The 16,189-nt window shown below is 39.1% G+C and overlaps 1 protein-coding gene across 4 annotated transcripts; it reads right to left on the reverse strand.

Annotated features, from left to right (window-relative positions):
• Positions 1–1,885: 1,885 nt before the first annotated feature.
• On the reverse strand, positions 1,886–15,217 carry LOC103060248 (protein mono-ADP-ribosyltransferase PARP12-like). Of its 4 annotated transcripts, XM_015890691.3 has the most exons (9): positions 14,759–15,215; positions 13,780–13,980; positions 10,610–10,747; positions 10,025–10,145; positions 7,687–7,783; positions 5,810–5,891; positions 4,366–4,496; positions 3,532–3,683; positions 1,886–2,199 (listed from the first exon to the last, which is right to left on the reverse strand). In XM_015890691.3, the coding sequence occupies exons 3-9, from the start codon at positions 10,703–10,705 to the stop codon at positions 1,919–1,921; spliced, it is 960 nt and encodes a 319-aa protein (XP_015746177.1). In that variant the 5' UTR covers positions 10,706–10,747; positions 13,780–13,980; positions 14,759–15,215; the 3' UTR covers positions 1,886–1,918. The 4 variants fall into 4 exon arrangements, with proteins under 4 accessions (XP_015746177.1, XP_025031533.1, XP_025031532.1 ...); XM_025175765.2 differs by lacking the exon at positions 13,780–13,980 and having other exon boundaries at positions 10,610–10,744; XM_025175764.2 differs by lacking the exon at positions 13,780–13,980 and having other exon boundaries at positions 14,759–15,214.
• Between the last annotated feature and the right edge of the window lie 972 nt (positions 15,218–16,189).

Here is a 16,189-nt window from a genome sequence, read left to right on the forward strand (position 1 = left end):
TCTCATGATGAATTGTCACCAACGGACAAGAAACCAAGATCGGGGGAGCAGGGGGTTAAGAAACAAGCATGAGTTACTGGTATGCCATTCATGGCAAGGAAGATATCCCCCACCTCTCAGAACATAATCCAATAAAGAATGAGCCTTCTCTGCACTTACCTGGAATATCAGACAGAGACAATTGGCAAAAGAAAGTAGGAAGAGAGGAACTTCCATATAGACCCCTGCAGGAAAGTAGAAATATAACTAGAAGCACAGCAGTTAGAGTCATATATGCAATCTTTTGTACAGTCACTAACTTGTATATCAAGCCCCAAATGTCTTGCAACCACCAAGATTACTGTGCTATATCATGCCTCCATGTTTGAATTATGGCAGGGTGACACCTCACACTTGGTCCCTAATGTCAGTCCCTTAAGATTTCTCAAAGAGGGAGGCTTTAACTTCTCCAACTCCACTTGGAAAGTGACCATTACAGTCAAAACATTCAGCCCAGATTTCCTTGCACTGCTGTAGGAGGTGCTGCAGCACTACTTCATTGACACTAACCCTAGTTACACAGCTGAATTCTGCCCTCCAATATGGCAACAGAACAGCCAACTTTCAGAATTTAAACTCCCTCACTCTGCTCATTTCTACAATGAACTTACAACTTCTATTAGCAAAGAAGTGTCCTGAAAATGTGTCATCTGATACATGAGCCAATACCTTCCATCCCAGTAGATTACATTCCTGAAAATTCTTTGAAGAAAAGCCCACACTTTCTGGTTCTCCAGATGTTGCTGGATTACAATTCATTTGCAGCCATCGACCATCATGGCCAATGGTGAGGGATGCTTCAGCACCATTTAGAAGCCTTATTTATCATGCTACAGCTATTCAGGTTGATTTAAATCGAACCATTTCATGCATTACATTTTCTTGGGCCAATGATTATAGAAAAAAGAGCTGTCTATGGAATACAACATCTCTCTTAACAAGAAGTGGGTGGAAGGTATCCTAAAGATTTTATGCAAGATGCGGTATAAGCCAAGCCATGTTTAAAACATCTTTAGTTATGGTTCTCCATACCTGCTTTCCCTTTCTCTGGATTTTTGACTGAATGTTTTCCAGGATTAATAGATTTGAGCTGCAAAAATTGGGACTATCACTAGATTATAGGAAACAGCTAAGATGTGTTGATTTCTGCAGCCCAGATCTGCTACCCTAATGTTTTCTAACCTCTAATTCATCCAGACTAGTATTATGCAATCATATAATCTTTATTAATCCAGACTAGTATTCCACAATCATATAATCATTACCAAGCTTCCTAAAACTTCATTGAAGACCTATTTAATCTCATATTTATCCTCCTGCTGCCCTCTACAGTTACCCAAGCAAAGCAGCTCTTCATTTCTCAACAAGTATTGCAGATCTTTCCAAAAAGAGCTCCACAACAGGTATAATGGTTGCCCTGATTGGCTGGACGATGGAGGAGATAGATTCCTGTTCAGAAGGCATTCATTTTGCTGCGCACCATGAGGAAGTGTAGCTGTGCCATTATTTCATGATTAAAGGACTGGGACTTCAGCATCTTAAATGAAACAGCCTGCAAGTATTTGTGTGCATATTTGTTTGTGTACACAGCCCCATCAGTATAGACACACTTCACATGGTTCTGAAAGGCTGATATATGAAAACAGGAAGTCTCCGTTTCAGCTTACTGTTAATAATGAAATGTTCCCAGTGGTGATAAAGCCATCTCAGTAATTCAGACTTAGAGCAAATTTCTGAAAAGAGGGTTTGCCTTCTCCCTTTTACTTCCAAGAAATGGAAATAAAAAATCACAGACATCTTTTAAATAAGAAATATTCAAGTTTATATATACATATAAAAGATGAAAGGTCACGCTTAAGGAAAACAAGAATTGCTGCCTTTACATGATCACACAATGGGACAGTTCCTCATATTCCACAATATACGCTGGGTAAATCTGATGCTTCTCAAAGATGACAAAGACAGAAGGATTCAGAACATTGTCCACACAGCTATCATAGAAGCCATTTGATTGATTAGGTCTAGAAGGAGGGCGAACATATGAAGCTTTTCCTTGGACATAGTCTCCAACCAGAACTCTAGCTACAAACAGGGTCTTTGTTTGAATCCTCGATTGGCAGTATGCATGGGAGTAACAGGCATCTCTGGCAAAGTAGCTTCCTACAAGAAAACACATTTTAAAAAACAATACATCTTTTTTAAAAGAAAAAAGAACAGTCCTTATCCAAAATAAATTTACCCTGACTTGTTTAAGGTTCCAGATGTTACTAAACTACATCTCTCAACATCCATCATCTTTGGCTGTGCAGGCTGGGCTGCTGGATACTCAGGTTCAGCAACACTGGAGGACCGCAGTTTCTCCATCCCATTATAACAGTGTTGTGCAAACTTGGCCACTTTAAGGTGAGTGGAGTTGAACTCCCAGAATTCTGCTGGCCGGGGAATTCTGGGAGTTGAAGTCCACTCATCTTAAAGTGGCCAAGTTTGGACAACACTGCATTATAAGAACATGTTCTCCCACTTTTCTGATCACTCCCTTTTATTTCCACTGTTCAAAGTTGAGAGCTGCTGTTTATGTAGTCCGAGCAACACAATCTTCATGCAAGAGGGATGTATCAGCAGGTTCAGCTTGTGTCATTGAGAGAAAGTGTGAGTGTGCATATGTGGAGGAAGCTTCCCACATATGCAGACTTGAGCTCTCAGATAAAAGTCAGGATGAAAATGCAACAAATTAACAATACCTAAAAGTGTAGATTTCTTTTCAACTTCCAAAGTTTAGAAAGACATACGTTATAGTGGGATGGTACTGTTTTAATGGTTGCAGGAAGAGAGATAAGGAGAAGAATCATTGTCTCTTCCATTTTATGGATGAGGACTCTGCAGTTTCAATGCTGGTTGTCAAAGGAGCTTAATGGATATTGAAGAGCTGCTCTCTTCCCTATGTATACGAGACCATCTATTTGCATGTTCTGCCCATCTATAATATTGCCTTCCAGCATCATACAACTGGGATTCTGAAGGGCAGAGTGGTAACTGGAAGGCGACATTATTCAGTAGTCAGTATTTAGCAGATGTTTTATAATTCATTACTTAGTATTAAAAATAGCACTATTGCCCCAAGTATATTCCAATTACTTGAACAATCGGTTTATTAAGCTTTAATGGGAGGAGAAAAAGATTAAACTTTAGTAAAGCCCTATGCTGAGGTTGATAGATACACATATAGAAATCAATAAGCATGTTAGGACCAGATGTTTGATTACCCACCAACCCTGTTAGCCATGCTGGCTGGGGTTCATAGGATTTGAAGTTCAAAACATCTGATAGGCACCAGGGTTGCCTAACTCTCCATACAGTCTGGGAAAATTGATAGAAAAGTGATCCTTGAAGATGCTGAAATTCAGATATCTTCAAATCTTGCAAACTGTGTGAATTCTAACTGTCAATATAGGAAATACTTAGCTCTTCCAGAATGCACTTCTTTACCAGTACCTTTTCCATACAGCGTCCCATGTGTGCCACAGATTCTCCAGTCAAAGTTTTGCCGACAGATGTCATACAGGTGAGATGTGCTAGTACCGTGGAACAAGAACCGTTCATCAATTTCCTTTCCTCTATTCAACTTCTTCATCTGTTCCCTTTGCCTAGAAACAAACTACTTCAAGTTATACTTGATGTCAAAAAGAATTTAAATCACTTCTCTCTTCCACCTTGGAAGACATACAGCAAAAGAATCTAAGGACATTCAGTAAATGTATTTGCATGTTTGTTAGCCGAATTTAATATAGCTTTCCCAAAGTATTCACCAAATTAATTTTTCCAAGACCTATCAGGCTAGGCTATCATTCTGTGGCAGTGGATATGCATAGCAATGTAGTTCAATCTCTAACATACTGAAGCTGTGCTAGAATTTTGCAGAGCTGTAGCATGACAGCAGTGGTCTAAGTCAAAATGGACTAGATCCAACTCTACAGTTGGTGCTTCCAGATGTCCTAGGGCTATTACAGATACCAACTCCCAGAATTATAAGCCAATGTGGCTGAAAGAAATTCTGGGAGTTGCAGTCTCAAGAACTCTAAAGGGCGCAGATTAGAAAAGTCTGGCTTAAACCATGTCCAAGGCCCTTTCCTAGCTTTTATTTATATTATCCTTCAGTCTCTGAAAAGCCACAGCCAGATAGACATGATACAAGATTACAAAAAATTAAAATCACAATTGTGCTAATACTCAATAGGCATAAAACAAGTTCCAGATACTTATATCGGGATCCAATTATTATACCATGATTCCCACTCCCCAGGAGGAAAATTAAAGTCTAATACAAACCACTGAAAGACTTGCCAGAGAGAAGGATTCTGAATTCTTTGAAGTCTATGTATAATGTAACCTTCCATTGTTTTCTCAAATAGCTCCTTGATTTCATGATATTCTTCAGAAGAATCAGAGACCTCTACCAGCTAGGAACAAGATCAGAACTATCCTGAATGAATCTTTCTTTAATTATTTTTGGTCTATAATTATTTTTTATTCTGTCTATATTTGATCCTTTCAAGTCAAAACAGGGGCTCATAACATAATCCGGGTAGATAAAATAAAATGCTTTGGAAAAACACAACAAAATAGGAGCAGAATAAGTTTTCAAAAAGATAATAATTGGGTTCACACATTGGGCTAAGTAACTATAACATATTTTGATGTGGGCTTCACACTGAGTGAACCTAACCATGGTAGTTTATAAACCATAGCATCACCATGTACATAAGAAAGTCTTAATCACTATGTATCATTGTTCCATCTCCTGTAACCTTCAGATTCCTCTTATAAATTACCCAATCTTGATTTACAGTTAAGCATTACATATGTACAAGGACACCATGATTTAAGCAACCACAATTAAAAACAAGTCATAGTTTAGTGTGATGCATGAATAAGCACCTTAGTCTATAGATCAGCCTATCCCAACCTTTGACCCTCAGATATTGACTACCGCTCCTAACATACCCAAATAATATGGTCAATTATCAGGGATGATAGAATTTATTATCCAGCAATATTTCAGTACTCAAGATTGGCTTATAACACTGCTGAGCATGCCCTACTTGACAGACCCTTCTCTGTTCAGATTTTATGCTGAAAGTTTATGTAGAATGTTACCAGTGGCCATGATGGGGTACATCCATTAAAACTGTTCACATATCACCATTTGCCATATAGTTGTATCCCATTTATTTCTGGTTGATGTTCACAAAAAACAGAAGTATCTTTCAAGCTACCTAAGTCCTAATTTCAGAAGCAATTTCAGACTATTTCAAGCATCTTTCTTTTATGTCACATAGGCCAGAGGTAGGAAGGTATGGCAGTTACAGGGGTACAGAGCAGCTTATGAACCAAGCTTGCCACCAAACAATATTTTCCTTGCCTAACATCTTCCCCTAGAAAAGTTGTGAAGCATGACCCCTGTCAACGTTAAAGCAATGGTCAGATGGCCAGGAGCAAAGAGGAATACTGGTCCCCAACAAATCGTGAATGCCTTTGAGCCCCATACAGACTTAGTTCTAGGAAAGAGGTTGGCATGTACCTGGAAGAATCTGCTTTACTTCACAACTTTCCATCCACCCATAAAAAAAAAAAAAAAAAGTGGAGAAAAGTGGAGAAGTGGAGAAGGAAAAGGGGAAGGAAGCTCCCTCACTGCATATGGAAGGAGTTTTTAAAGATGGCAGAAAACCTTTTTCAACAGAGGTTGCTGCTATGGACAGATAAAAGAGAATACCTTATAGCCTATGTCAGGAAGTGCTGATTGGTCCCAGGTTGAAGGAAACGAGTGGAAGGGAAAAGAAGATTCAAAACGGCAGCTGCAGATGGGAAATAAAGAAACAAACAGTGCTCCTGTTGTAGACTGATCTCATTTAATCTCAAGCTCTCTTTTTTAGAGCAGTGTTCTCCAATTTTATAAACTCCATAGACCTTTGGCTAAAATATCCATCAGGGCTGGAAATGATGCAAACAGTAATCCCATACTCTGAAGGATATCAGGTCAAGAAAAACTGTGTTAGACCCTCCAATCATGTGTCAAATAACTTTCCCAAGAGTTATCTCAAGCTACAGTAGAACAGGAAAGACATCCCTAACCTCATCACTTTTATTTCATCTAATTCAGGAGCAGCAAAGTTAAGGGGTAAAATAATGGAGAGGAAGTGTTTGTGCATAAGTGTATCCTGAAACTGGGAATTGCATCTGAGCCACGAGTAACAAAGCAGGTTTTCTACCTGTAACAGAAAGATTAATTTAAAGAAGTACATCATAAAGATAGACCAAGTCTAGTACCTTTTTGACCACATCCTACCAGGAGAAGAGCCAGAGAGCAGGCTTAATTCGCATCCCAGAGCCCTTTATGGTCAAATAGGTTGAGAGTTTCACCTCCAGCAAAATGATTGTGGAAGCATATCTTGGGAAGTGGAAATCTAGGCATGTATGGCTCATAATGTAAACATGATTAAAGTCTCAGCAAACCGCAAGAATCTTTTGTATTTAGGCACCCACTTGAAAACAACCACCCCAGAAATCTGAATCAAGCACATCTCAGGACAAAAGTATGAGTGCATTACAGCAGTGTTGTGAGCACCTGAGTATTACTGAGAAACATTGAGTTATGCCCATTGACTCATTCAGCAGGAGGGTTTATGTACTGCATTGTCAGAATGTGGTTTGTTTAACTTTTAGCTTAGTGTGAGGTACGAACCTACTGGTGTGATTTGTAAAGCAGAGTTTATGACCAAGTGAGTGCAAATCAGGCCAACAAGACCATGGTTTAAACAATTTATTGATTAGCACAATGTATGAATCCAATTACTATTTATGTATTTGGAAATGTTTCACTGGATTAGGGTATTGGGGTTTCTTTTCCACAGACCTTTTGCACTAAATGGCTGAAATTTCTTCCTTCATTTTCCTGCCAAGATAATAGTTATCCTTTCTTCCACAATATTATGTGATTTTGGACAAAGATCTGTACTGTGATGATCTCTCCTGCCCGAGGGCCACAAGGACTGTGGCTAGTGTCATTGTAAATTATTGCAGTGGCAGAGCTGAAACTTGGGGGAAGGGGCGAATTTTTAAGGTAAATTGTTTATGTAAGCATTGCAGATTTTATAGCACTCGTTTTACCTCTTAATCCCATGGGAAAAACCTGACTGGGGTGCTTTTTAAAAAAATTTATGGGCTTTTAAGAGATGCAGTAGATGTCCCTTAAACCAATTCCTGGCTGCCTGAAACACAAAAAACTTCTGCTAACTTTTGGCCGGCTCCAAGATGGGAAATGGGGGGAGGTTTGGAGGCCATAGGTTGGGGACCACAACCTGATAAAGGTCCACAGGTAGTCCACTTGTGATATAAGGCAATCAAGATGATATAGTATTATTTTTTTAGCTAATTTAATATGGATATTTATATTTTTACTGTTTGTAATGTTTGATTTTAATTGTGAGCCACCCAGAGTCACCCTCTGGGGGAGACGGGTGACATATAAATTTAATAAATAAATAAGGTTGTCTTATATTGTGAGAGGAAAAAAGATAGGAAAGTCTTTAACAGATAAGAAAACCAACCTAAGAACACTATATAAGTAATTTTGTGAAAAATATTAATTACCTCTTCTCACTTTTGCGTCTACCTCCAAAAAATACCAGTCTGGGCCATCTGCAGACTCTCCTCTGTGTTCGGTAGTACACATTTCTCTGAACCATCTCTTGAAGGAAACGGCAAAGCACACTGTCAAATAACTCATCTCTACTAAGAATTAATTCATTTATCAATTTAGCCTAGATACAAGGCATTGTGGGCTGCTACCACTGGCTGCTTTTGTTGATAAAGCTCTGCCTACCGTGCAGAAAAGCCACAAAAAAGAGTATTTTGTGTACACCCCAAGAGTATATTTGGTGAACTTGGCCAGATTTACACCTGATCATCAACATATTAGAGGGAAGGCCTGTAACTAGAAATCCAAAAACTTCCATTCCACACTACAAAGATACACAGGGGAACACACCAATTCAAACTGTTTTAACATTTACTTACTATTGGTTCTCAAGAGAAGAAAAGAATTGTCACATATTTATCCAAAATAGGAAACTCAGCATAGCAGTTTATTCCTGAACTCTCATCCTTTGATCACTTTTTAAAATTAAGAACGTGGAATTGTTTGCTAATCAGTGTTCTAACATTGGTTTGTGCTGCCCTGAACCACCTTTTATTTGTAGCAACTTAAAGCATCATTGCACTTGAATCTATTTTCAAATGTAGAGCATTCAAGAATCATAGATATAGTTCAGGACTTCTGTGGCTTTATTGCTTCCTACTGTTAGGTTTCTTCCTACTGCCTCTTATTGAATGTTGCTAGAAGTTGGCAGAATATTCATCTCTTAATTATTTCTGCAGCATAACTTCCTGCTTTCTTGCGACATTGAGAAGGATTTAATTTCTGGTTTCCCCTTTCTCATACAAAAAGAAGATACACAAAAAAGGGAATCTACTCCAGATTATTCCTCAAAGGAATACTAATTAAACTAAAGAAGATCACGCCAGGTGTTTGGACTATCCCTCTAATCAAGCCATTGGAGAAATTATCGGAAGGCAGTGAAAGTGATGGAACGCAAATCTGTTGGGAAAGACGGAATGTGGATATCATGAAAGGGTAGCAAATGGTTAGTCATCTCACTACTGTTGTATTGTCTTTACCACTCTCAGGGAAAGAGGGAGAGAGGGATTTATAGTTTCCTGATAAACCTTTGTACTTTGTTGGGGGAAGACTGGAATTTTCTGCCCATCTTAGGCAGAGAAATATTTTTGTACGTCCTGACTAACTTCCATCAGTTTGTACTCTTGTATATAACTTCTCACATTCTAACTTGCTACAACCAGTTGCGGAACTTTGCTGTAAGAGCAGCCTATAGATTCTGTGAATAAATAAGGCCCTCTACATGTAGCTGAACTACAAATCTTAGCATCTTCCGCACTTCCCATGGTGGTTGAGGCTCCTGAAAATTGAAGTTTAGCATCTTGAGGCCCCAAGATCCTCAATCCTGCCACAAAGTCAGAAAAGAGCTCAAATCCATTGTTGTACTTTTGGAATAGTTATTTACAAGCTAAAAGAACTTTGGAGTGGTAATGAGAGAGAGGAAGGAAGGAGGGCCAAACAAACATGGCCAACGGTAGCTGCAGTGCTCAGAATTTCCCCAGAGACCTATTTAATTACAGATAATATCTCAGTCAGGGTCAAAGCTCTCTTGTTTGTCTGACCCAGCTTCATGAACTGCATCTTTACCAGTAATGGGGACTTCCAACAAGACCAAGATTATGAAAGCAACAGTATAGTGTTCCAGCCTGGCAAATACAAGGTACACACAAGAGGATGTCATTTTCACTTCCTAAAAAATATTGTGCTATTCCACAACTGGCACTGTTGGGATTAGTAGTATTTAGAAACAAGGCAAGATACCAGCGTCTTGGTCAAACCAGTCTCATGACAATTTAATCTTACCAAAATATTATCAAGAACAGACAATATATCCAAGAACTCTGTGGTTGAGCAAAATGTTTAATGATTAAAATGGTTAAATTAATGGCCTATCAAGAAAATGCGTATTATTGGCAACAATGGACATTTGCTCGGATGTTTTTTTAAAACCCACAGAATGCTACTCAGTAATCATAGATGGTAAATTTTTTGGCCACTTGTATATATTTTTGCTTGTAACAATTTGAAGAAATTAGGCTAATAATGTTCATGTTAGCAACCTGGATGTCTGCAGGGAGAGTAAAAAAAAGTCAAAATGGTAGCCACAACTGTGTGACCAAAGCCCCATTCCTAAAAAAGTCTGATCACATGAGTTGCAACCACCATCTTGACTTTTTTGACATACACACACAACCATGGACACCCCAGTTAGCAGTCGTTGCCACATACCAAGCTACTATTGCTAAATGTTACCTTGGAAATTTAATTCATACAGCTGAGTCCCAGCCTGGAAGAATACAACTCCTCTGTGGTCAGCTAGGAAAGTAGCCTCCAACTCAGAGGATGATATTGAGGCAGCACAGTGCTCAGAATCCTGCAAAACAGAAAGAAAAATATGGTAGGAAGAAGAAACTAAAGGGAAAGATAGGGAAATGAATAATTTAGCTTTGGCCATTGTGTTTGAACACATTAGACAGCAAACCTTAAAGCCACAAAATAGCAATTCCTCCTCATGTTCACTCAAATATACAATTCTTTAACTTAGGTCAGTTAAATCAAGTGCTGCCTAGAGCAGCAGACAATGATCAAGTTCAAATATCATATTAAGCCATAGTTTGCTTTGTCGTGATTTAATAAGCCATTATTGGCTGTACTCACAGTGTCCTAAGTCACAAAGGCCACACTATGCAACACACTAAACCAAAGGCAAACAAACAGTATATTATAATTTATTGCAGTGTGTGAACCCAGCCAATAAATCTGTGAAGCAGAATTCAAGCTATTTGAAGCAGCAGTGACTGCTACCTAGACCTGATTCAGCAGGAAATAAAAGTTTACCTTTTGGCCATACTCAATCCACTTGCCCTTTTGATCCAGCCAATACCAGATAAACTCTATTCTGACAATGGAGTCTAACAGCATGACCACTGGCATTCACAAGGAGAGTCAAATGTGAATTCTTGCGCCAGGCATCTTCTGAAAAAAAATCATGAATTTCAGCAAGCACATAAAAACAAAGGAGGGGAATCAATTACTATATTTTTCCGACTATAAGATGATACTTTTTTCTAAAATCCTTATGCTAAAAATTGAAGGGCATTTTATTCAAGAAAGTAAGCTGAGGAGAGAACCGTGCGGTGGCAAAACTGCCCATACTTTGTCTCTGCAAACAGGCTTCCTCCTATTTCTAGCCTCCAATCATGAGTGAAATAGCTTGACTCTGCAAACAGGCTTCCTCCAATCACGAGCCTTATGTAACTGACGTCAGCTGATGCTGAACAAACCAATTGGAGGAAGTCTGTTTGCAGAGACAAACTATCGGCAGTTTCACTTGTGCTTGAATGTAATCAGTTATGCAAAAGAGCCTGGAAACAGAGCTGCAGAGAGATCGTTTGGACCTCCTCCCACCGAGTGTATCAGGTAAATGTTACCTAATTACTAAATAAAAATGTGTTCTGCACTATCTTTAAAATATTGATTTCTTAATTTTGGGTTGGAAAAGTGGGGGTCGTCTTGTACATGGGGGCGTCTTATTGATGGAAAAATATGGTAATTCACATTTTGGTCTGAGACAAAGAGGTAGACATTCATTGGCCTCCAGTTAAAGAGATTAGCAGATTCTTCTATATAAGAACATACGGTCACAGTATGTCTACCTAGCAGTAGCTCTTGTGTTAGGCAGAACAAATATTTCAATGAATCTTCTCAAAGCCTGGAACCCACAAAGATGCACGCGACTCAGCATATCACTGCTCTTGATGCTTTAAAAATTAATTGCTTAAAATAGATTGAATTTTAAAATTTGCTTAAAGATGGCTGATATATTTTTCAACCCATATCCTAATCAGTGTTGGAAATCCAGAGAAACATGTCTGTCTTATCTGACCAGGTTAACCTTTTATCTTTGCTGTAAAAGATTCCAGACTTTGCCTCTTTCTTAAATAGCTTTGAATTTCTACCAAGTCTTTGCTTACACAGAAAACCTCATACAGTAAACCAACTCCATGTTAAATCCTTGTTTAACCTCTTCATATAAGTAATTAACACAGTACATTCAGCATTAATATTACTGTGTTGTTCATTCCCTCTGTTTTTTTATGTTAGGGCTACACATTGATTATGTGCCATCAGGTTGGGGTCTTAATAACCTCCAGGATGAAAAGCTCCAAATATTGAGGCCTATATGGCCAGGCAGGGACCAGCCATGCACCAAGGGGAAGTATCAGCAGATACAGACAACATATGATAGCCTGACAACATTTTAGCCTAGTGTGATATTCAAAACAAAGCCATGTCATTAGGCTACAATTCAGTGTGTTGTACAAACCCAGAAAATGAGGTTATATTGTGTAACCTGTGATTTAGGTAATCATGGGTTAACACATCCTGTAATCAAAGCCTTCACTCAAAAAAGTCTTTAGGAAAAAACAATTCTAAGGAGGGCTCCCTACTCAAAAAAAAAAAAAATCTAGCCAATGAAGTATATTTTTGCTGATTCCCAGTTTTAGGGCAAGGGTAATATTCTATGTTAGATTTTTGTTGTAGATCCTTCTGACAGGCAATGAACAGGATATGTTTGGGATAGGACTGAATAGGCAGTTACGTGTGCCCCCAGAACAGAACGTGTCACATCTCTGCTCCACAAGCTGCATTGGTTGCCAGTCTATTTCCAGGTCCAATTCAAAGTGCTGTTTTTGACTTTTAAACCCCTACATGGCATGGGGCCGGGTTATTTGAAGGACCGCCTCTGCCTGATTATCTGCACATCCCACCAGATCCAGCAGAGAGAGCATGCTGCAGCTCCCATCATAGGGAGTTTCATTTGGCGGGCCCTAGGGGGCTGGCCTTTTCTGCTATGGCTCCTGCTTTATGGAACACCCTTCCCCCCTGAAGTGAGGCTGGCATCATCCCTTTTAGCTCTCTGGAGGTCCCTCAAGACCTGGTTGTGTCAACAGGCCTGGGGACCCCAGGGGACTGGAGAAATATTGAGATGGCTCCTGTGTGATTAACACCTCCTCTTTGCCTAATCTCTTTTTTGTTTTTAGTTTTATGCCTTTTATCATTTTAAAGTTTTTAATATTAATACTATGAATATTAAGTTGTATATTTTGTTTTTGACTTCACTGTACACTGCCCAGAGCCATTTGAATGTGAGATGGGCGGCTATATAAAGATGGTTTTAAATAAGCTGATGAAAGTAGCATCCCATCTGTTTTTTAAGGCCTCTGATGGGTCAGATTTCAAGTTCAAGAAACAGTGACTTGCACAAAGTTCAGACTATGACCTATGAAATCATGGCAGCCGCGCCCCTACCAGGCTGCCTGGCTGCCTGCATCACTTGCAGTGTCACCTGAGAAAGAACAGAGAAGCAAAGTCTGTGTTTGGCAGTCAACTTCCTGACCTTGAGAATATCCCCCCTCCATCCTGACCCCAAAAATAGCAACAATGGGTTGCCCAGGAGAACCATCCGTATTTTGGTGACTTCATCAGCCACTACCCAATGTCTATGTTAACCCCAAATCTCATGGCAAATGTAGCAACCAGCACTGCCAACATCACAGAAAAGGCCAAAACAGGCCACTATTAAGTGGCATCAGAATAAGAGGAGCAAATACAGGCAGGAAGAAGTGTGGAACAGTGAACATTTGGAAAAACACAACTGAATGAGTGGTCTGGATTCATGAAAGCAGAGACATAGTCTGTTTATGCAACATACAAAGCTACAGTTTCCTTAATCATGGTTTATTGAATAAACCATAACTGTATGAGCTCTTACAGCATGGTAAACCAAAATGTTGAGTGTTTGTTCCTGGCTTAGCATGTTTTTATTTCATTATTTGCTAGATTTCTACCCTGTCTTTTCTTCAGGAGCTTGAACTAATGTACATAGTGCTCCCTCCTCTAATATTCCCCCACAACAGCTCCTCTGTAAAGTAGGTTGGACTCAAGAGTGTGTGACAGGCCCAAAGTCACTTAGTGAGTTTCAGTGGCTGAAAGTGCATTTGTACCTGCATCTCCCTTATGCCAGTCCAAGTTTAACCACAACATGTTGTGTGAACCTAGTTAGTGTCATAACTGTCCTCTATACAGAGTTGGTCTCTTCCATCTTCTCCTGAAGAAATTCTCCTCATTATTTGAGAGAGTCATATCCTATTACAAAAAGATTTGACCAGTGCAGTGCAGAGAAATTATCGATACCTGAAGTAGACCTGAGGAGAACAGAAAAGTACTTGCATTCAAAAGGTCTCCATTTTAGACATTAGTATCTCTGGTTAACTATTGCCTGAAATTTCACAATATCCAAATCACACCCATTTGGATAACATTCAGCTGGACAAAGCCATGGTTTGTAGTCCTAGACAGCTTACTAAACTCATATACGGAAGTAAATCTGGAACTTGTTCATGCATTACTTCCTTTTGGATATAAGAATCGAATACCAACGACCACATTTCTATACCTACTCCCAACACACAACGGGCATCTTCCTATTATGAGCGTTATAAGATGCCTGACTTGGTTATTGAGTCTGCTGAATATCATACGTCATAAGCTGAACAAATGACTGGATTCACACAATATGTTAAACTATTTCAGACTAGCTAGACTTAGCATGTTGTATGAATCCAGCCACTAGGTTTGTAATTGATCTAATTTAAGCATGTTGGTAAGAACACAGCTGTTAAGCAGCATTTCCTTCCTCTAGAAGATGCATGACCAATTAAATAGACAGTTATTCTGTTATTATCTCCAATTCCTTGGAGATAAATATTTCAAATAAATACTTTCAAAGGATTTCAACAACCAGCACATCAAACTTTGCCCTGAACTTTTCTTGTGAACATATTTAAATTGTGCTTTCCCCAATTTAATGTTCCCAGATTGATGGGTCAGAAGTTCCTCATCCCCAGCCAGCATCTCCTTTGCTATGGCTGGGGACAGTTGCCATTTAAAAAAAACCTCAAGAGAACTGATTTATTCACTTACCTTTTCTTCGTGTTCCTTCTCTTGCCTTTTATTATTCTCTAGATAAATCCAGCAAATTGACATTCATGTAGAAACAGCAAGGAAAGAAAAAAAAAATATCCATTTTTTCATGTGACCTAATTCTACAATCAAACCATATTTGTAGTTTAGAACCAACCCGGCAGAATATAAGGTTTGATCAGATTCAAGTCAGGGAGGAAGTTTTAAAACAATCACAAAAAGCTACAAAATGAAAATGAGGAAACAAACAAAATCTCAGAGAGTTCCTCCCTTCCAAAATCTTATGGCAGGTGTCACTTTCCCCTAATTCTAAAGTAAAGCTTTCATAATGCAGGTAATCAAAATCCTAATGTCATTTCTCTTTTCTTCTTTTCCATGGAGACTAAACTTTATCAAGGTACAAAAAAATCTGCCAAGCCTCAACTTCTTTCTGAAGTTCTTCCTATGCTGCTGCTCTCTACGCTCAACCGGGAAGACCAAAAACACGCCTCCTGGATTAGCTTTTGGGCGGGATAATTAACTGGAAAGTCAGCTGCTCCAAGGCAAAAGTACACCTGTTAACTCTTCCTAGGTCTTGCTTGGACTACCTCTTGCCTATGGAAAACTATGGTTCATGCAAATATTAGTCAACTGGGATATCCTTTTTTAAAAAAAAACAAAACCATTTTTAAAGCCTTTGTGTTACACACTTCAGTTGATCATTTACTGCCTCCTGAGCCAGGAAATTAATCCAGAACAGGAGGAGACAGTTCTGTAGATGCTGACAGAAAACTTTCCATACTCACCAAACTACAACTATTCCCAGAATGAATGGAGCAGGCTCTTGGGCTCTTTAACTCTGCTCATTCATCTATTTTTTTTTAAGTTCACAAGCAACACTGTACTTCAGAGTAACCACAAAACTTGAATCTGCGCAACCTGCTAGGCTAAAATGTGGTTCGTTGGTTTGTGGTGCAGCGTGTCTAGCAACCACAACCTAAACCTGGTGGATATAAGCCGTGCAGTTTCAATCAATGAGATTCACACCTAACAATCTCTTGATAGCAAATGCATTCTCAAACTGGGGGTCCTTGCATTGACATAATTGTGCCAGCTGGGCTGTGGGAGAGTGTGTATATGTGAGGAGGGGTTAGAATACGAAAGGTTCCAGAAGTGTTTTAAACATTTTTTTTAAAAAAAAAAAGCTGTAAAGGAATCTAAGAACAGCGAAGTAGCCACAATAGTTGATTTGGAAGGAAGGAAGGAAGGAAGGAAGGAAGGAAGGAAGGAAGGAAGGAAGGAAGGAGAAAATAATATCTGGAAGAGTCATAAATTAGCAGATAGGCTGGAAGATAGATAGGCGGAAACACTGCATTCCACACAATATTGGCTGAGTTCCCACAACGCTAATCTAATGAATCATAGGTTTTTAAATAAATACTTGCTTGCATT

Source organism: Python bivittatus, unplaced genomic scaffold (assembly GCF_059951505.1).
Source record: "Python bivittatus isolate LINGU-HERP-01145 unplaced genomic scaffold, Pbiv_v1 ctg000330_np1212, whole genome shotgun sequence".
NCBI classification, from domain to species: Eukaryota; Metazoa; Chordata; class Lepidosauria; order Squamata; family Pythonidae; genus Python; species Python bivittatus.